Source organism: Perissodus microlepis, chromosome 11 (assembly GCF_051167445.1).
Source record: "Perissodus microlepis isolate ML-2025 ecotype Zambia chromosome 11, ASM5116744v1, whole genome shotgun sequence".
NCBI lineage: Eukaryota > Metazoa > Chordata > Actinopteri > Cichliformes > Cichlidae > Perissodus > Perissodus microlepis.
Genome location: NC_140471.1, coordinates 26318105 through 26339921, shown reverse-complemented (window position 1 = coordinate 26339921; position 21817 = coordinate 26318105). Strand labels below are relative to the sequence as shown.

The following is a 21817-nucleotide window of genomic DNA, read 5'->3' as shown; positions in this document are numbered from 1 at the left end:
GTTAGTTATACATTATTTCCCATAATTCATCACGAATGGCTGCGAGCCTGTGACGTATGGCCTTCTAGGGAGGGGATAGGAAGAAAGTGGTCAACATCCAAAGCATCGGAATAAGGATTAAAATTCAGAGGTAAATTTATTTTAATGACATTTCCTTCTAGTCGATCCACTTAAACCTCAGTTTGCCACTTTATCACCGGGTAAAATGAAACTGACCATCTTTGCAGGAACGATAAGTAATCTTGACAATAAACGTTTATCGTTAGCCCCTTAGCTTAGCAATGAGCTAAAGTGTTGCTATCCAGCGAAGCTATGAATGTGTAGAGAAATAAGTGGCAGCTGACTTACCTAGCCTAGCCTCTGGCTAACTAGTTCCCATTTAGCTTTCTGTGGCTTACGAGCTGAAGAGAAAAACACTCTAAAGATATGTAACGGCAGATGCAAAATAAGCAGCCTAAGATTAATTTACAGCAGCTAACCAGCGACGTATCAGGCTGGAGACGATGTAATCATGATATGAGATCAGATATCCACCAGAATGCTAGCATTGTAAAGCTAACAACCTCAGTACTGTGACATTAAGTTGTGAGAACGATATTGTTCAGTCAGCTAAAGGTTAACCTTGCAGCCACTGAGTGCCTATAAGGTCACGCTTATGTTTGAAAACTGCGCTGCATTGTGTGCGCAGCCATGTAAAAGTTAACTGTCACCGTCGGTTTGAAGTGACAGCTTTCATACGCAGCATTTAACGTTTTCCTTTAGAGGTAGCCTGATGAATTTTGATTGATTAGAAGTCACCGAGTAGCTAGGGCTAAGCACCAGCTATCTCATGACTTTTGTCACTGGAGTAAGAAAGTTCCAGATCGCGATGTGTAGCTTTAGTTTCTGTGAACAGTGTTTATGTCTCTTACTAAGTAGCTACTTGCGGTGATTTCAGTCTGACGTGTTGAAGAAAAAAACTAGCTGCTTTTGACTGACACCCGCAGGTCCGCTACATTAGGGGGTGAACATGTTTAAAACGGGCATTTAATGTAGTCAAAAAAACCTTATTCTGCCAAAAGCACACATAGCTGTGGCTCTGTCTAGTTATTTGTTGCCAAATGTTCCTGTCTGTCAGCGTGGGGCTACATAGTGACAGCTGATATAGTTTAACTGGGCAGCCCTAGTCAGATCTGCTGCTGAATCACTAAACGCTGATAAATATATTCAGTCTTTATATTGGGCTCAGCTATGAGAAACTATGAGTTTCTGCTCAACAGTGTTTGCTTTTTTCCAATTACAATTTGTAATAATTCAGCTGAGCTATACAACCTAAGAGCATAAGTGAAGTAGCTTCTTTCTTTTTCAGGGTGAAACATTAACGTGTGAGAGTGCAGTCCTTCTTGCCAAGGAAGGAGAGGCATCAGAGACCATGAGTGAGAATGGCCCTCATACGGAGGCGCCTATGTACTTTGAGGTGGAGGTGGATCAGCTGGAGCGGGATGACGAAGAAGATGACAAGATCCACTTCGGCAAAGACGGTGACCTAATTGCTGAACCTTCGTCATCCTCTGGTCGGGTCTATGACCGCACCACGGTCCTCATTGAGCGGGACCCAATACGACTGGATGAGGAGGGAGAAGAGGAGGGTCACTGTGGAGGGGATGAAGATGGAGTCACCTTCCTAACAGAGGGAGAAGGTGATGGAGATGAGGAGGAGGGATCGCTGGCCTTTATGACAGACCCAGATGGGATGTCACAGGGTTATGTGCACCACACAATTTCTCCTGACCAGATCCAGTTCACAATAAATCCAGGGTCCACCCCAATGCCACGCAACATCGAGGGGGCTACGCTCACCTTGCACTCTGAGTGCCCAGAGACCAAGCAGAGAGAGGTGAGCATAAATAAGTGCATCTTGTATGGTTCTCTTTCCTGTGTTTAGTCAGTTGATTTAGATGATATATAGCCTACAGAGCCATCTTTACCACTATTATGATCCTTTCTTTTAACAGTAGTCTATAAACATCTGAGGAGCACAGTTGTGGGACATTTGTGAGAGAAATGTTGCCAGATTCTTGTCTGATACAGGATTGTAGCTCACAACAGCTGTATATTTTTAATTGATGAAAGGTCTGGACTCCGGGCAGGTCAGTTCACCACTAGGACTCTTCCACTTCAAAGCCATGCAACAGATGCAGTAGCATTGTCTTACTGAAATATTTAAGGACTTTCACAAAAAAGACATCATCTGGGTAAAGCATATGTTGCTCTAAAGCCTGTATAGACCTTTCAGCATTGTCTTTGCAGATGTGCAAAGACAATGAGCTCTAATGTATCACCCACACAATCAGAGATGCAGGCTTTTGAACCGAGTGCTGATAACAAGCACGTTGGTCCCTCTCCTCTTTAGAGGTTGCAGGAAAAATGAGGATGCAACTCGACCTGAACAGTTAACTGTGTTCACAGACACAGATTTCTAAAAGTGTTCCTGAGCCCATCCAATGATTTTTGGCCTTATCCCTTGCACACAGAGATTTCTCCAGATTCTCAGAATCTTTTGAGGAACAATATTCTGAAATTGTTCCACAACTTGTAAATGCAGATTCTTTTGTAAATTGGTGAGCCCCTTCCGTAAAAGAGAGGCAGCTTACTTCTGAGTAACACTGCCTCTCTACGATCCTCTTCTTATACCCAATCATGGTGTTGGCCTTTTTTTAACAGTTCATCTGATTCACTGCAAAGTGTTGAAAGCGGTTTTGTTGCCCCCATCCTAATGTTTTTATGAAATGTTAAAATGTCTGCTTAAACATTTAGTAAGTTTATTGTGTTCTATAGAAGTTACACAAAAGTTTTTGTTCATTTTACACAGCACCAAGACTTTTTTGGAATTGGGGTTTAAAAGTTATGTAGAACAATAGAATTACACTTAAAACTGACTGCAAACTTTCCAGAGTAAAGCATTATGACTATATTGTCTTGATCATGGTATTTTCATACTTTAAAATCATATTATGTATTGAAGATTAATATACTAGTAAATTTAGATTTTGTTATCATTAGATGGGTGTGGTGCTGGAGCAAATGCCTTATTATTTCTGAATATTATTGGCAGAAACCTTGCTGCTTTTGTAGCCAGTTTTGGTTTGAAAGGTGAAGTTAAGTCAAGGTTTGATTTTATTTGTTAGCAGTGTCCGCTCAGTTTTTAACCCCTTTACCAACTGCAATAATAACAAATATCTAAAGAAAAAGATTTTGAGCAACCCTCTGAATTAAAAGACAACTATATATTTCTTGCAGCAGTATAGAAGCATACCGGGATCTTTTATTGTGTGTGTCTGTATGTGTATGACTTCATGCCACTTCTGAGAAATGAATTTAAATTTATATTGCACAACAGTACAATATAAAGTGGTGCCACACTCTTCTGCAGGCCTGGAATCATAAATAGTCATGTGCATGCAGGTCTTTGTAATATGTTAAACAAAGCAAATATGAAATCTGAATCCCCGCGGAAAGCGTGCACTGGGGTGTGGATGGTTTGCCCAATATTTGTTGGCCACGCTAAGCACTCCTCTTTCATAAACCAATTTGTAATGGAGTGGTCTCTTCCACTATGCGTGTGGGAAGCTGGATCATAAAGTGCTCCCTCGCAATGATCAAATTCACAGTGTGGTAGAATCACAATGGTGTGGGAGATAAATGCAGATCTGAGCTGCCAGCTTTAGCAGGGTTCTGCTGTGGGTTCGCGTAGATATTTGCTTAACAAATGATCCCTGCCACACACTAATAACCAAACTGAATGGTTTCAGACTACCATCGCTCAGATTAGCGCTTGTCAGCAGGACCGAAAGCTAAGTCAGCTGTGTGTAACTTTCACTGTATCACAGTTGTGATACTGGGTGTCTTGGAGTTCTGCAAACACTGCATGGTTCATGCTGAGTTTTCTCTGATGCATCTAATATTCTCATTTGCCTTTCTTTGATTTAAATTGGGCTACAATTTGTTTTTACAAGAATACTAAGAGGATTTAGTTTAGTAAATGAGGTGATAGGAAGGAGAGTCTCTTGTTGAGGAGGCCAGCCACAAGTTTTCTCCTCCTGGTTTTGTGTTCAATACACTATAGAATTTCTCTAAGCAGAGACTGGGCTGCTTTTATTCACAGTGCCCCCAGGATATTTGTGTGAGAGCAGAGCAGGAGACTGCCCCACTGCAATGGACATCGGTGCTGTGAAAGAGAATTGGGGGTTAGTCATCACTGATGTCCTTAATGCTCACCCGCTTTGTGTACTGATGGGAGGTTGAGTCATTAAGTTCAAATCCTATCCAAAAGGCCACCCTGAGTCAGACTGTCACCTCATTCAATGGCAGGGCAGGTTATTATTATTTCTGAGCTGGATTTACTAATTTCTCCCTGTCTTGTTGAAATGGTGTTGTTAAATAAAGTTAAAACACAGATTAACAGATTTTTATAAAGAGATTCGATGCAATCCTTTTCTTAGCACCAGCATTCTTTCACTATGTTTTAATTCCACTTACCATTTTTATTCTCTCGCTTTCAGGTAAAGCGGTACCAGTGCATGTTTGAAGGCTGCACAAGGACGTACAGCACAGCAGGAAACTTGCGGACACACCAGAAAACGCATCGGGGCGAGTACACATTTGTGTGTAATCAGCAAGGCTGTGGAAAGGCCTTTCTCACCTCTTACAGCCTTAAGATCCACGTCCGTGTTCACACCAAGGAGAAGCCGTTCGAGTGTGACGTACAGGGCTGTGAAAAGGCGTTCAACACGCTGTACAGGTGAGCCTTTTTTGTTGTCTTTCATGTCTCATGTTGCTGTCTTTACATTGCTGTGGAAACTTGAAGTTTATATGAAGTCACCTATATCATCACTGTAGGTTCCGTTTCAGTTTTGTTAGACTTGATCAAAAGTAGGTTAAGATAATTAGACCTAAGTGTTGGGGGCAGTACACAAAGCGTGATGCAGTAGATGTTTTGACACAAAAAAATGACTCAAGCGACTCGGGACTTCATTAAAAGAGGAACATATTTCAGTCATTCCGTCAGGTCTCTTGTTTGACCACAAGATATATCAGATGTACAAATCAAAGGGCATCCAAGTATCCAGTTTGCACTGTTTCAGTAGCAATGCCATGTGTCTGTGGCTTGATGCTGCTGTGCCATCATCGTAAGCTACACAGGGCTTAGAGCTATTGAGATTCCTGATCTAACTTTACATTGTGGATCGCATTAGTGGTTCGTCATGGTTTGCTTCGCATAATCAATCTTTGCATCAAAATAAAACTGGTCTTCCTCATTCACTGAAACTCCATGCGTTTCTTAGAAAAGATAAGAAGTATGATTTAAAAAAATGCACCAAAACTTAACAGAAAATAGAATTAACAGAGCACTGCTTTCCTTTTTACGTTGTGCTACATTCTTGGTTATTAATACAACTTTGCAGACAAGTAAGCGTTTATTCACCATTTACCTGATCTTAGTGCATCTCCTCGAACAAAAAAATCTTTCATTCCATTTATTGTATCAGCATGATGGATGCCAAAAACACTCAAAGTATTCTCTCTCTTTCCCTCCAACGTTTACCCAAAAATATGTGTTTATTAGACACTTAATTTTCGTATATGATTTGTTCTTGGATAAAATCTCTTGCACTGAATCCAAAGTATTTCCAAACAGCTGATGATGATCCACTTTAAGGGACAAGCTCTTCATGTTCTCCTGTGCCAGACATTTTTTGATTTTTGCTGTATATCTGATCTTTTGATGTGGAGTTACTCGTCCAGATCAGTCCAGCACTGCATGCTGTGTTGTGCAGGGCACAGCTGTGATTGACTGATGCAGGCACGTGGTCAGGTGCTGTTTTTTTAGGAAGGGCTTGGTTTGCTTTTGCTTTCCATTCAGTTTGCAGAGCATGCATTTTTAGTATCACTAGACCATGTTCATTTAAATGTGAGAAGCCAAACATCGTGATTGAGTTTAAAATTCTATTAATAGCCCCATTCCCCGTCTGACTCATCTCTTTTCTTTTTTTTTAAAGATTTTTTTTAAATGAAATGATAGTGTAGTCAGCACATGCTGCTGAATGCCACTGTGTTTACTTTGTCCCTCTCATATTTTCCCATTGTGGTTTAATGAAACACTATTTTCTCTGCAGGCTAAAAGCACACCAGAGACTTCACACAGGCAAGACTTTCAACTGTGAATCAGAGGGATGCACAAAGTACTTTACCACCCTCAGTGACCTGAGGAAGCACATTCGCACACACACTGGGGAGAAGCCATTCCGGTGAGCATTTCCTTTTTCACAGCAGGTTTAATTTTCTCCCAGTTAAGGTGAAGGAACTGCTGTACAAAACTTTAAGTGTATTTAAATTTTACTTATCCATGTTAACTGTCCGTTTTTCTTCATATAAGAACACAGGGGGGGCGATGGGTCATGACTTTAATCTAGAAGGATGATGAAATCCAGCCTTTAATGTTTTTCACTTTGTTTACATTTGATCTCACGCTGTTTTTTTTTATGTTTTTGCTTTCAGGTGTGATCACGATGGTTGTGGAAAAGCCTTTGCTGCAAGTCATCACCTAAAAACACATGTACGGACTCACACAGGTATACAGTGTTCTGGTTCACCTCAATTATCTAGGGAAGCTTCAACAAAGATGTATTTGTTTTCATTTCTTCCTGATTTCCATTTCCATTGTTGCCCAGTGCCTCCCATGTGTTGTCTGTTTAAATAACCTAACCTGAACCATCTTTCCTTCACACAAAAATATTTGTTTTGTCTTCCTTTCAGAATTAGAAATGGGGGGGAAGCAATAATTGAAAATGCTCTTTCCATGTGTGCTTGTATTGATTGAACAAATGCTTCCAAATAAGACCCACCCCCCAGATGGACAGCTAAGGCCAAGCTCTTTGCTCTAATGATTGCATGCTTGTTTAGGGCAGGTGAACACCTTTCCTACATGCCAGCTGTCAAACACACAGACAAATACTAGCTTCCCATGTATTTGGTGGGGTTTTTTCCCCTTATATATCAATATAGTAGATCAGCGGTCCCCAACCCCCGGGCCTCGGACCGGTACCGGTCCGTGAGTCGTTTGGTACCGGGCCGCGAGAGTTGAGGCTCAGGTGTGAAATGTATAGTTTTCAGGGTTTTTATCGGTTTTCAGCGTTATTTTGTTATCGTTTTTATCGTTAACTCTGTTTTCCTGGGTCTTTTCACGTGTGTTATGAATAAATCTTCTGTTTTTCGGTACCGGTACTAGTTTTATTTTGTTGTATTTATCCGCGACACCTTAAAGGCCGGTCCGTGAAAATAATGTCGGGCATAAACCGGTCCGTGGCGCAAAAAAGGTTGGGGACCGCTGTAGTAGATCATGTTCAGCTGAACAAGGAATGACTTGAACTGGCTTATGCTTTGTGTTGTTGAAAATGAAACAGTTACATGTACAAGAACAAGATGTATCAGGATATTAAAATCCAGCTACAGGATTCATTGTACTGTGTTTGTGTCCATTTGGCTGGATTTTGCATATTCAGACTGAGGAAAAAACAAAAGCATGTAGCTTAACAGTGATCACACTGCATAGGTAGAATACTGATTGGGTAATGGTAAATTACCCAATCAGTAGCCCCATAAAGTGCTATTTAAGTACCAATGTAACAATTTGTAAAGGGTGTGGAGAGGAAGTGCTTCTACTGTTTGCTAATTGGTTGAAAAGGGGACTTTACTGGAAACAAGAGAACCACAAAAAAATCGAAGATCAAAAATACACCATGAAAAGCACAGACATTTCTTCTGCACTTGGTTTCACTTCAGCTATTCGTATGTTATAACTTCATGCCTGGCTGATGCACCAACAGCAGCACAAGCAAGAATAGCCCACAGATTTTTATCACAGACTTTGTACACAGCGTCCATCTAAAAACAGCTCTCTGCAGAGAGACGGGCCACCCCAACTACCAGCAGACTGCGAAGGTGCTCGCCCTGCTGGCCCATCAATTCTGCTTAACTGACCACTCAAAGCACTTTTAACTATAAGCTTCCTTCACCCAGTCACATACAAGAGCTTTATTCTATACCTAACCTACACCTTTTCTAATCATCACACACACCATATCTTACCCAAGGACACTTTAGCATGAAGCTAGGGAGCAAACCACTGACCTTCCCCTTGGAAGACGCCCCCTACTACCTCCTGAGCCACAGTTGCCTCAAGGTTGAAAACAGGACAGTTTTCATTATTTTAACGTTTGGTTTTGCTTTACTACAAACAGTTTTGTATGTTTTGACTTCTGTTGTATCTGCAGCGACTTAGCTTAAGAACCAAGAATTCTGCGAACACAAACAAGAGTCATATTAAGAGTTGTTTCACATATTTCTAACACTGCCCCCTGGTGACAGTACATAGCTATAGCGTGTGTAAGTCTGCAAAGCTAGAGTAAGAGCAGGAAACAGCCATGCTGGTCCCTTGAAATTTTTATATTATTGTGACAAGAGTAAAGTTGACTTTTTAAAACCATACGGCTGCATTTTTTTGTCCGTTAAAAGTCATCATTTTATTAATAAAGCTGCAACTTTGAATTTGATTACTTTTTCCTGGCAGGAAAGATATAAATAGTAAAGAATAATAAATTAATTAATCAGTCTCAGTCTGTATTTTCTGCCTTTGTCTCTGCTCATTCTGTAGGGGAGAAGCCATTCAACTGTCCTAGTGACGGCTGTGAGAAGACTTTTAGCAGCCAGTACAGCTTGAAGAGTCACATCCGGGGCCACGACAAAGGACAGTCCTTCACCGTCTCTCTCGCCCATCCGCTCTCTGAAGTGAGTCACAGCACAGCGTCTTGTCAGAGTGTGGGCACACTTGGCACAGTCATTGTGTTCTCCTTGGACAGCCTCAGGGCTACATAACACTGTGCTCCTCGTGCCATTTACTGTATGCTGTGTTCTGAAGTAAAGTGCCCTTTTTTGTTGCTTTTCACATAATAAACAGTTGTGTTATAACATCTCATATCACAGGTATTACTACATGGTACATTGACTTTCTACAGAGCATGTCACCATAAAAGTAAAGTATTTAACTTTTCCACTTGTGCAGTGGCCTGTGTTTTTAATGGCAAATGTTTATAGACCAAGTAGATTACATTGTTCTTTCTTTAAAGGAATAGTTGTTAATTATGTCATTGTGTAATGGATTACCTTGTATGGTAAAGCCTAGATTTTTACCTATTTTTTACAGTAGCTTTCATTTCCATGACTCAGCACTTGTAGTGGCTACTTTAATCATGGACCTTTCGATCTCTTAATTGCAGGATGCAAATCACTCGCTGTGCCTCAGTGACTTGAGCCTCATCTCTACAGACTCAGAACTACGAGAGAACATCCATAATGTGAGTTTGAACTTTATTTCACCTTTGTCAAACAGACACTGTGTTGACACAGTAGAGGAGCTGTCAGGATGATCAGTGAGATGTCAGTTAAAAGATATTTTCAGTCTTCAGTTGTTTTTATATTCACTGTATTAAAATGTCATGGTTAAAACAATATATTCACTGAGTGCACTTTTTTAAAGGCTTTTGTTCATTTAAATTTTATTGCAGGCTCAAAATTTGGACCTCAACAATGCTACCCCTGTGAAAATCTTTGAGCTTATGTTCCAGAGTCCTGAAAATAGCATCAGCCAAGATGATGCTCATCCCAGCGGTAAGAATATTTCATTTAAAAATCGACCTGTTTGGGTTTTCTTCTTAAAGTTCTTGTTCTGAGAGTTTTTTTTCCCCCCTTTACCAGAGAGCCTTGCTGAGCCCTTCAGCTTGGACACTCCCACCCAACCAGGAGTGACAGAAGCCTCCTCTCTCATCTCTTTCTCTGTCAATCCTACCTCCTCATCTTCTTGTTCACAAAACGCTGCAGTCATGGAGGCTTCTTCCCAGCTCAATCAGAGCTCTTCCTCCCAGACCTCCACCCCTGCCTCCATCACTGCAAATGTTAGCACAACACAGCCTCCTGCTTTCATGCAGCTCAATGGGCCTCAGCAGATCTCAGACGTGCCACAGGCTTCTGTCCAGCCACAAAACCACGTCACCCCCCAGCAATATGTGGCACTGCCACCAACATTCCTACAGCAAGATAGTACTACCCAGACCACTCCACTACCACCACCCATTGCTACGCCTGCTCCTGCCCCTGCACTGACTGCCACAGCACCAGGTCCTGGTCCTGCTGTTGTTGCAGCTACCACAACAGATGCTCTAGCACCTGTGGCTCAACCTGTGCCTTTGGCCAATAATCCTGGTCCAAACTCTGGCCCTGGTCTGGCAACCACCCCTGCCACTATCACCATAGCACCCACACAGAACCTGTTGCAGCCCAGCTTGGTCATGTCTGACCAGAATCTCCAATGGATCCTCAGCAGTGCCACCAACAGCCAGCAGAACCCAGAGCAAGCAGTGAGTAATGATCCCACACAGAATCTGTTCTCCTCTTCATCAGTATGTTCACAAGAAAACAGGGTAGCACAAACAAACTATGAAACTAGGTAAATAAAACAGTAGGGAAAGTATGGCTTTTAATTCATACACAGTCCATCCCTTTTTGATACAGTCAAAAAAAAAAAAAACATGGTGTAATCATCTTGGGGATACTGATATTTATTGTTAACCCTTTTGGACTTTGGTGTTTTTGTTTATTCACAGCCACATCAAGGAGCTCCAAAAGTGGAAAAGGTTTTCTTCACTACAGCCATACCAGTGGGAGGTAATGCTGGTAAGCCACCGTGAAACCAATCTTGTGCTGTTGACATTGGTCAAAGACTAAGGAAATCATACATTTGTTTTGCCACTAAAATACTTGGGTTAATGACGATTAGTTAAATAGTATGCAATAGTTACTAGGAAAAGTATTTGGCAATATAAACGCGAAGTTTGAGGAAGGAAATGGCAATCTCAGGCTGAGGCTTGATAGTAACCATCTTTCATTTTTGCTAAATCTTTTTTCCACCTAATTAAATGTAACATTTTTGAAATGGGGAGGAAAAAAGGAAGATTCCAGCTCTTATGGTATGCTTATGGTCCTTAAAAGAACCACTGCCAGGTTTACCAGATGATGATGTTTTCATCAACGTTTACAGTTCATGTTGCTGATAGGAACATGTGGTCACCTAATCTATTGTAATGTTTCTATCTGTAAATATTGACAGGGTACAATCAGACAGCCTACTTTTGCAGACACCACTGTGGTTTTGACTAATTTATTTGCATTGGCCTAATCAAACGTAATGTTTCTGTTGTAGGTAACTCAGTCCAGCAGATCGGCCTCAGCCTGCCAGTCATCATCATCAAACAGGAGGAATCCTGCCAGTGTCAGTGTGCCTGCAGGGACTCTGCTAAAGACAAGAGTGCAAAGAGTGCCTCCTCCATCGTTTCAGCCCCAGCACAGCAGCAACCACCAGAGCCCCCTCCCCCGCCACTATCAGAACCTCAGCACCATTCAGCAACTTCATCTTCCTCATGCTGCCCCCCCAAGTCTTCCTCCAAGGTGGGTGAGGTGACACTGGAGGCCCCCTCTTCTTCTTCCTCCTCCTCCACAGCTCAGACTTTCTCCACAATAGTGAGCGGCACTGCCGCCAACCCACCCTCATCTGACGGGTTAGCCAGTATGGACGTCTCAGACTTCCTCTCCCTGCAGAGCCCTGAGACAGCCGCCAACATTGAGGCTCTGCTGCTGGTCGCAGACGACTTCAGCATGGCTACTGATGGCAATCCTTAAAAGAGCTGCCTTCGGAGTCTGGCACCACATGTTTGTCTGTTGCACCCACTCGCCCACAAGCGTCGATTCCACCCACACCTCGAGTCACTCTCCGAAGTGATGCCTCTTCTTTCACCCTATATAGCGTGTGCATTGAAACCCCCCAGTACATGCAGTGCATTCTGCTTTGTACGGCACTGGGGCACGTATAGTATATATACAAAGTATGTGTAACTTTTCTGTTGAGTCTCATTGCAGTAGTTGAGTTTTAGCAACTTAAACGCTAATTAATGCAGGGAAAAGGCAGTAGATCCTTTGTTGAAAAGATAAACTCTTTATAATAATCCTCACTCTGAATTGATTGAAATGACCAAGTGTTGTCCAAGCACTGATAATTTAGAGTTTCATTGTCCTGGCTTGAAGGTCACACACCTTAGCAGGAAAACAAAACTCATCTGTCCTTGTACTGTATCCTCGTACTGTACTACAGGTCCTAACAAATTCTTTAGGCTGGTATGCAAATAACCATAATGCACTGTATATGAGAGGATTTTGCTACAATTTTAATCAAGCATTGCTCCCAGCAAAAATTTAAAGAGCTTGGTCACACAGCTTCCCACGTGGCTGTCTTGTAATATGAAGTGATTTCCTCAGTATTTTGTTTGTTTTCTATGAAGACTAGTGCGGTCCAGATAATGTGATGATTCTTTTTTACTTTTTTTGAGAACCTGTGATCAGATCTGCCTGTCTCTTTAAGCGACATAACGTCAATAAGTTGCCTATAACTTAAACTAACTTAAAATTGTATATGTTAATTTATTTAAATGCCTGATTCTTTCAATATAATGATACTATCATCTTTGAGATAGCAGAAATAATCTATTAATTTATTCCAATCACATGTTGTTGTTTTTTTAAGTTGAGCTGCTTTTTTGTTACTGAATTGTTTTACCTTCATAAGAACGTAGTAAGTATTGTAAAACGAGGCACGTGTAGTAGACTGCACAGTCAAGCAAAATATCCTCTAGGATCTGCTTGTTTGCAAAAACTTGCCCACAACTAAACTATAAGGAACTACTGTCAACATCCCATCTTCTTTAGGGTTGTGACCCTCTCAGGGATGCATCAAGTCATAACTGTTCCTGGTTCCCACAATTTTCTCAGACATGCATTTTCCTTGCCGGACGGCCCACACTTGCAGTAGCCCTACGTTTTTGCTGCACTCTTCCCTGTTTATTGCACACTAACTTGTAAAGTTGGTTCTGCATATCGGTTATGCTGATTTGCAGCACCACTACAGAGTTTTTGTATAAACCTGCTGTAAAGTAGCATTTAAAAGATGGTGTCCTGGTGACAGTGTAAATATGGTACATTTTAGTGTAAACATCTTTGAAAAACTTGTAGATTATTCTAGAATTTGTATTTTTGTATAGACTTTTGAATTGCTAACTCTGAGTTTGAACCTAATGTATACTCTCTGTTCATTCTTCTCCCCGTCACGTTTATGCAGAAGATGTTTTTGCTGTGTTTTAGTTGAATAGTTATACAAGCCGCTGGGTTTCTGTATAGTCCACATTGTAAGAAAATATATGTAATGCATAGCCTCTGGCTCAGAGTATAATTTAACAGTATTGTTTCACATGGGACACAATGCAATGATGATAGAGTAAAGGCATTATGCCCTGTAAATGACAGTAGAGCTTCTTGGCCTTACAACATTAATTGTTCTGTAAGCCTCCTTGCCTTGATAGCCTCTGCTTTAGTAATCGGCTTGTTGACACTCTGTTTTCACATTTACCGACTCTCAGGCAGCCATTCCAGCAGCAGATCACACCAAGGCAAAAGCATGGAGATTTTCCAGTTGTGATATTGGGAAAGTCAAATGGGCTTTACCAATATAATATAATAATATTGCAGCATTGACTTAAAAAAGAAATTAAACTCAGCTATATAACAGATGCAGACATTATGATTCTGCTTTTAATTTCCAATTTGCAGAATCAATCTTTTAAAAAAAAAAAAAAAAAAAAGCAAAATTTTAATCTGGCTCCTCTGGTGTGTGATTTAGGAAATTTATAGGTGCCACAAGGCAAATTTCCTCCCATAATACAATATTAATTAGATGTCTGGAGCATCCAAATCTGACATTGACTCCAGTGGATATTAAAATAATTCCCACAAAGAAATAAAAATACCACCGGGAGTCGTACCTATTCACCATTATACATTTTCATACAGATCATTGGTGAACCCAACTATGCAATTTTAAGTGTGGTATTTACAAGTTCAGTTACTGACTCAAAGATTAAATGGTTACTTATGCCTCCCATTAAGTAATATTTGCTGCAATATAGCTTTGAGCTACAGTGCTCCTGTATATTTTGCATTGAATGGTGTGAATCTGGACTGTAGTGAATCCATGAAGTACTGTTTCACAGCCACCCTATCGCCTCTGTAATTGGTTTAATATCAGCTGGATTTGCATGTTTAAGTATTTGGCAGTTTTGTTATTTTAATCAGATATTTTCAGTTTTAAGCTTAAATATGTTTAGAATTCCATCCAGTTTCATCATTTCGCACTTTCGTACGCTTCAGTTTAACATGTGAATTATTGGTTTCTTTCATTAAACAGAGAAATTTTGCCTTTGTCGGCCAAGTTCACGTGGCTAATATTTACATCAGTCTGTAGTGTCAGCAAATCAATTGTGGCGACATTTGTTTGGAAGCAGATTGTTCACAAGTGTAGATTCTTTGGAATTTCTGCCATCAACATTTTCCACCAAACAGGCTATATTTTCCAGGAAGAGCTGGGGCAGGGAGAAAGAGGAAAATGACATGCTTCCAAAGGAATGTCTTGACACCCAAAGAGTGAGGAAATGTTAAGAATTTGTATTTTTTAAAGAATGTATAATGTGAAACTGTTTGCTTATGCGTTTCATATAAATATGAGTAACTTTCTGAATTGAGAGCAATATAATACTAATAAAACCTTATCCTTGTCACTGAAATGTTTGCTTGGTGAAGCATTTTATTTGTGTTACTTTAATAGAATTCATTCATTTAGTTAGATAGCAATCAGCAGTTGGGAGGGGTCTTCCTCTTCTCTTCATTTCTGGAGTGGTGCGGACACATCCTGGGGGGATTTCCTCTGTAACATTTAACCAGTATCATTTTTTAAAAAACCACTAGCCATTTGTAGTAGAATTCAGAGACCAGAAGAAAACTCACTTCTAGGGCATGACGCAAGTCCTTCAAATCATTCTCGATCTTTTTGCACAGGGCCATTTTTTCAGACAGGTCCAACAGTCTGTCCTCGATGTCCTGTAGAGCCTGCGGAGGACGTGTTGGTTAAAATGCCTAGCACCATCAGGCTAAAATGTCATGCTGTGACTCACATGTCTAGTCTCTGAGCCTGCCTCATCAACGCGCCCAGACGGTAAATCCTCTGCGCAACCTGCAAGTGTTCAAAACATACCTGGACAAACCCGCTGATAACATGAAAGCTGGAGGGCAGCAGGCGACCTTACCAGTTTCCGAGGCCATGATCAAATACACATTTGTCTTGCAAGCTCAGCGTGTTTCATAGAGGAAGGGCATTCGGTGTTTTTAAGCAGGTGTGCTCAGGTGATTTATATTTTACTAATTAGTGAATGACGAGGGAAAGAACTGTCTGCCCAGGCCACTCTGGACATATGTTTCTACCACTGGGGGAGAACAAAAAAGGCACCAATGAGTGAAAGGGTGTATTTCGGGGTATAGTTTCCCATTTTTGACTTAACTACTCAAAGTTCTGAGAAATTCACTTGAAGTTAATAATCTGTTTGGGGTTTTTGTTGTTTTCCCCCTATAAATAGCAAAAAAAAAGAGACATAGGTTTGTTTTTTCCCAGTGAAAGTGTCTCGTATTAAAACATTTTTATTCACTGCTGTTTTTCCTCTTTTTCCGTAAACGTGATGCATTTTATTTTAAAATTTTATTTTTGATATAATGGAAACCAGGCTCATAATTTTTATTTGCAAAGGGTAAAAAAAAACGAGCTAAAGAATGCAGTTGGCATTCGGTTTAGAAAGATAGAGAGAAATATCTCTTTAGAAATGCTATAAGTATATGTAAAGTGTGAAATTATACTCTGCATTTTTCCGTGCCGCTGGCTCTTTAATTGTTGTCGTCATAGATTGGGGGCGTAACCCGGAAGAATTCTATCATCTGGTCCCACGACAACGCGTTGCTCGTGTGAGACAGGGTAGTCCTCCGGATGAACGCTTGATTTTATGAAGCTGGTTTGTAGTATTGCTGCTGTATTAGTAAATACATCTAGAGGAGTTCACGGTTCAGTCGCAGCTCGTCGGATCAGTGCAGAGATGTTTAAAGAGCTCAAGACAAAAGTGTTGCGTCTGTTACCGCCGACCTCCAACGGACCGACGGTCCATCAGGACGAGACAGGTACATGTGTCTAACATTCAAAGTGGACGTAGGTCTCGCTTAGTGAAGCAGGGTGTGTTTGTAAACAGCCGGCTCTGATTGGCGCTGAGCAACGTAAACACTGCACCATGTTGCATCAGATTCTTGGTTTTCCTGTTATGTGTGACTCACAGCTAACCCGATGTGATTCTAACATCCAAAACTAAGCTCCAGTTAAGTCACAGTAGAGTGAGTACTGCCAGTTAGGATGAACTGCTTACTTTGTAGCTGTTTGCCCAAACTAGAAATTAGTGGCAGAAATTCAAAGTTGTACACCTAATTCTTGTTGTTTTAGTCATTATGTATGCTGTATTCCACTGTAGAAAAAGGAAAACAAAAGTTAAAGAAATTATTAAAAGCCCCAAACTACCATAACGTTCATGCCTCTGTACTGTGTGAAAACCTCAGGTCCTCATCTGGCTCTATCCAAATGGAGTTAAATTACGTATCTTGCCTCTTCGGATACTTGGGTTGAACTTCAGCAGATCCTGTTGACAATCACTGCTTTAACAGGTTTAACAGTTAAACAGGTGTAGAATGAAATGTACTAAGATGATGAGTGTATGTTGACAGGTGTTCCTAATGTTTTGAAACTGCTTCTACAAAAATTTGAGAAAGAATGGGTCTCTGAGCAGCTCAGTGAGTTCCAGCATGCTACCATGATAGGAAGCCACCTGTGCAATAAGACAAGTTGTCACATTACCTTGCTACTAAATATTCCACAGTCAGCTGTGAGTGGCATTATAACCACTCAGCTATGAAGTGTGATTTTTATCACTTCATGGCTGATGAAGTGTGATCACAGTGCAGACTCAGCAGATGCCGAGATGTATAGTGTGCCGAGCTTGCCAACTTTCTGCAGAGTCAGTTTCTATGCACCTCCAAAACTTCACATGGCATTCAGATTAGCTCAAAAGCAGTTCATAGAGAGCTTCGTGGAATAGGTTTCCATGGCTGAGTGGCTTACATCACCAAGTGCAATGCAAAGCAATACACTGGTGTAAAGCACGCTGCTACTTGACCCTAGAGCAGTGGAGACGTGTTCTCTGGAGTGAATCACATTTCTACATCTGGCAATCAGTTGCCAGGAGAACAGAACTTGTCTGATTGCAATGTGCCAAGTGTAGCGTTTGGTGAAGGGGGGAATTATGACGTCGGGTTGTTATTCAGAAGTTGGGCTTGGCCCCTTTGTTTGTTTGAAAGGAACTCCTAATGCTTCAGCACACCAAAACAATTTGGACAATTTCATGCTCCTGACTTTGTGGGAATAGTTTGGGGATGGCCCCTTACTGTTCCAACAGGACTGAACACCAGTGCACAAAGCAAGGTCCAAGGCATGGATGAGCGAGTTTGGTGTGCAAGAACTTGACTGGCCTGCACAGAGTCCTGACATCAACCCGACAGACACCTTTGGGTTGAATTAGAGCAGAGACTGTGAGTCCAACATCAGTGTTTGACCTCATGCATGCACTTCTGGATGAATCTGGATGGTTAAAATTCCCATAAACACAATTCCCAGCTGAGTTGAGGCTTCTATGGCTGCAAAGGCTGGCCTGACATATTAAATCCTCTGGACTGAGAATGGGATGTGTGTGTGAAGGCAAGCAACAAATATTTTAGCATTATAGTATATAGTGTGATTAGAAGGTAAGATTGCATCTGGAAAGGTGTTACATCACCTGTTCAATTGTGTGAGTATGATTTCATTAGGTTGCTTACCTATTCACACTTCAGTTGTGTACTTTTTTTTTTTTTTTAGCTACTTCAGGCGTGTACTTTTTGGTAGTCAACAAACATATTACACTATACATATTTCTTCCCGTTTTATCGCTCCCCCTAATGTATTTACATTGCATTCACGATAGCTGATGAGCCTAAATTTGTACCTATACATAAAGCTGGGGGAACATGTTTAGAGTAAAGCTTTTAATTTAGATGCCCTAACCTCTTCATACCATCCATTCATACTGTTGTGTCCTTCTGTGGATGACGTCTCATTAACACCCCTTGTTTTTGAACTGCAGATGGTGCTAAAATCCTGAGTTGCACAGTAAAGGCCCTGAAAGAGGGTCACATTGTTGCGGTGCCCACAGATACCATCTATGGCCTGGCATGTCTGGCCCAAAACTCCGACGCCGTCAGAAAAACGTATGACACTAAAGGACGAAACGGACTGAAGCCGCTGGCCATCTGTGTAGGGGAAATTCAGGATATCTATAAGTAAGTGTGCTTTTATTTCACTTTGATCAGGGCACATGTTGTGTAATTGCTTCATTCTAAGTGCAGTCCTCTAAGCCAACTATTTTGCACAAACATATTACTCATTTCCAGAAGAGTCACACATGCACGAGGCACAGATACCATCTCCACTCAAATAACACATTTTACATTTTGAGTAACAGGCACACCTGCTGTCAAAGGACACCTCGGTAATTATTATTCGCAACTGTATTCTGTAACTGTATTTTCTATCGCTGTGCAGGCATGTCGCATTTCTTTGAGATTTGTTGAAGCTTTGTGGGATTTAAAGTGAAACAAATTAAATCAGAGAATGGTGGATATTCCCAAAAAATATTCTGGCCTGAAAAACAATTATTTTATTATCAGATAGTTATTTTGGCTATCAGTCATTTGCTTCATTAAAATTCAGAACATGTTGAAATGGCCCAAAGCAATTTTTCCACAATGCAAATTGTGATCAGAGCAGAGAATCAAATAAAACACAGCTGCTTTTTTTCTTTTTTGCAGTGATGCAGTCATTAATGGTCATTTATGTTGTTTTCCTTATAGTTTTTGGGGCTAGATTAAACACAAGTATGGTAATGCGATGTCATGTGCAGGTACTGCAAGGTGAAGGTGAAAAAAGAGCTGTTAGGTGACCTGCTCCCTGGTCCTGTCACCCTGGTGTTTGAAAGGTCTGAAGAACTGAACACAGACCTGAACCCCTTTACCTCAGTGAGTTTGCTTCTTTTTCATTGAATAGTGCTGACAATAAATTGTTTGATCATAAGTGTGAATTGTTGTTTACACATCCATGTCTTCCTCAGCTTGTAGGTGTACGTATCCCAGATCATCCCTTTATGCGGCAACTTTGTCAGATGTGTGGGGAACCACTGGCACTCACAAGTGCCAACATCAGCTCACAGACCAGCACAGTGGAAGTACATGTAAGTACTAAAGTAAATTATGTTTTTGTTTTGTTCAGTTTCAAGTATGTTAACCTCCTAAGACCCGAACTCTTTCATGGCATGCATTCTTAATGTCTCTTTGCTATTTGGGCTGATTGGGACCTGATGAGTGTAAAAACAAAGAATTATGTTTTGTTTTTGTTTCTGAGAAAAATGAGATCCACATATGAGGACATTCGCTTTAAATTTCGATAGAGCAGTGGCAGTATAAGGTCCTCGTAAGTGGATACCAGGCCCTTGTAGAGCAAAATTTTGTATTTTGGTCTAGACAACCCTAAATGTGATGTCCACGTATGTGGACGCCAGGTCCTAGGAGGTTAAATTTCAAGTACACCTACCAGACACTTTATAAGTTAAACCTTGCTCGTACTGGATTGAGTTTAATTGTTTGTGGCAATATATATTACATGGTGCTGGAAACATTAAAGATTTTGGTCCATATTGGCATGGTGGCATCACACAGTTGCCCCAGATTTGCCACCTGCACATCCACGATCCCAATCTCTTTTTCCACCACATTATTAAGGTGCTCTATTGCATTGAAATCTGGTAACTGTGGGCTCCATTTGAGTGAAGTGAATTCACTGTGATGAAAAAATCACTTCACTTCATTCATCTTTCTTCCCCATTGTGATACTCGGTTTGAACTTCAGCAGGTTGTCTTTACATGTGTAAATCATTGACTTGGTGCCATGTGATTGGCTGATTAATTATTTGTATTATTGAGCAGTTGAACAGGCGTACTTAACATAGCAGTCAGTGAGTGTATGTAGCTCTGAATGTTGCTGGGTTTATCCTCTTAAGGAGTTCCAGGAGCTCTGGCCCAAACTAGCTGTGGTTGTTGATGGTGGACCGATAGGAGACCAGAGCCGCCTCGGATCAACAGTAGTCGACCTGTCAGTACTCGGCAAATACAGCATCATCAGACCAGGGTGGTAAGTTCATCCAGACGCTTGTTTCAATAGTTTCTCTCCAAGTGAGATAAAACTATCTGATGTAACTGAATGTTTAAGCATATCATTTAAACTCCTTCAGAGAACTTCAGGCACATTTTACAACTGACAACAAAATTGACTGGAAAAAAAAACATTTTCAAACCAGAACTGAGCAAAAGTAAACTGACTGAGTCTGATGTATTAAAATATCCAAAGTAAGCAGTCATACGTTGCTCAAGTCACCTGAATTAGAACTGGAAGTTATTCATATAGCACCAGTTTATTCCATGACTTGAAGAAGGGGAATGCATGCATCCGCACTGACTCACTGTTGCTTTGAAATACCCAGGTGTTTCCAGCCTCTCCCAGTGTTACAGCACCAGCTATAGTATGAATCTCCTAAAACAAAACTTAAATATTGAAATACCCACCACAAAAAATAAGGAGGCATTTTGCAAGAACAAGTCTTAGTTTCATTAAAAAAGCATATTTGGAGTCAGTCTGTCGCATCGTGTTAACACTCTTCTTTCTCACTCTGACCCTCACACCCCCTCTGCCCCCAAACGACCCATGTTTCCTCTGAAGTAGACTTGGTACATTAAACAAGAAATGACTTTAATTTTGATTTCAGTGCCCTTTCTTCTACGGTTGATGTGCTCGAGCGCAAATATGGACTGTCAGAGCACTCTGGGGAAGAATGACCTTTGAACTCTCCACACTCCAAAAATCACGCACAACCAGCTCTGACCCGGAGCTACTTGGGAGAAGATAAATCCGTGAATCAGCCTTTGCCGGGGAAGCCTGTATCTCAGGAGGACTGAAACTGCTGATGGACGATTTTGTTCCAGTGGCAGCTTCAAAGTCTTGGGTATCTTTCCTTATGTCTTAGATTAGCATATTTTGCATATGTTTCTGTCATTACATTATTTGGGAGTTTAAGCTTTAAACTATCATTTATACAGAAATAGGTCAGCTGTATAGTACTTTAAGTAATGTGGTCATGGGAGAAAGAATGGTTTGAGCCAGCCTTTTCGCAACACGATCAGAGCTGTAGTGAACACATTTTAATGGTCTGATTGAATCTGTGTGATAAAATAAATCAACTTTTTATTTAAGGGGGCTGTAAACTGTTTTCTGTTTGTTTGTTTGTTTGTTTGTTTTTTAATCCTCTTTTTTTTTTTTTTCTGACAGCGTGAAGATTGCACTTCAATTGTTAGCATCAACACTTACAGTAAATCCTGTTTTACATTGTAGACGACTAATACTGGCACATTTGGGTTGTTTCGGTTGGCACATGGATATAATTTGTAGAATTCCTCTCATTTGAATGTTAATAATTGGAGTACATGATTAAATCTTCAGTGTCTGATTGGACCTTGATTAACAGATGGTACAACATTGGCAAATCCACAATAAAATTATATATTTTTTCCCAGTCTCACAGTTTTGTCCATGCACAAGAAGCTATCTGAGATTTATTTCTGT

The 21817-nt window shown here is 40.8% G+C and overlaps 2 protein-coding genes and 1 long non-coding RNA gene across 4 annotated transcripts; 2 read left to right on the top strand and 1 right to left on the bottom strand.

Moving 5' to 3' along the window:
• The first annotated feature begins 24 nt into the window (after positions 1-24).
• On the top strand, positions 25-13784 carry mtf1 (metal-regulatory transcription factor 1). The gene is made up of 11 exons (XM_084943672.1): positions 25-130; positions 1349-1876; positions 4542-4780; positions 6156-6287; positions 6538-6611; positions 8693-8826; positions 9315-9392; positions 9603-9705; positions 9793-10451; positions 10698-10767; positions 11294-13784. Exons 2-11 carry the CDS (start codon positions 1412-1414, stop codon positions 11767-11769), a joined length of 2430 nt encoding a protein of 809 aa, XP_084799798.1. The 5' UTR covers positions 25-130; positions 1349-1411; the 3' UTR covers positions 11770-13784.
• Positions 13785-14451: 667 nt separating this feature from the next.
• On the bottom strand, positions 14452-15336 carry LOC146378048 (uncharacterized). 2 transcript variants are annotated; one of them, XR_014801638.1, is made up of 4 exons: positions 15276-15336; positions 15144-15202; positions 14977-15078; positions 14452-14896 (listed from the first exon to the last, which is right to left on the bottom strand). It is a non-coding gene; the product is annotated as an uncharacterized LOC146378048 (long non-coding RNA). The 2 variants fall into 2 exon arrangements; XR_014801639.1 differs by having other exon boundaries at positions 15144-15223; positions 15276-15328.
• A 589-nt stretch (positions 15337-15925) lies between these two features.
• yrdc (yrdC N(6)-threonylcarbamoyltransferase domain containing) lies at positions 15926-21763 on the top strand. The gene is made up of 6 exons (XM_084943780.1): positions 15926-16191; positions 18234-18429; positions 19050-19164; positions 19257-19376; positions 20202-20332; positions 20964-21763. Exons 1-6 carry the CDS (start codon positions 16020-16022, stop codon positions 21031-21033), a joined length of 804 nt encoding a protein of 267 aa, XP_084799906.1. The 5' UTR covers positions 15926-16019; the 3' UTR covers positions 21034-21763.
• Positions 21764-21817: the final 54 nt, after the last annotated feature.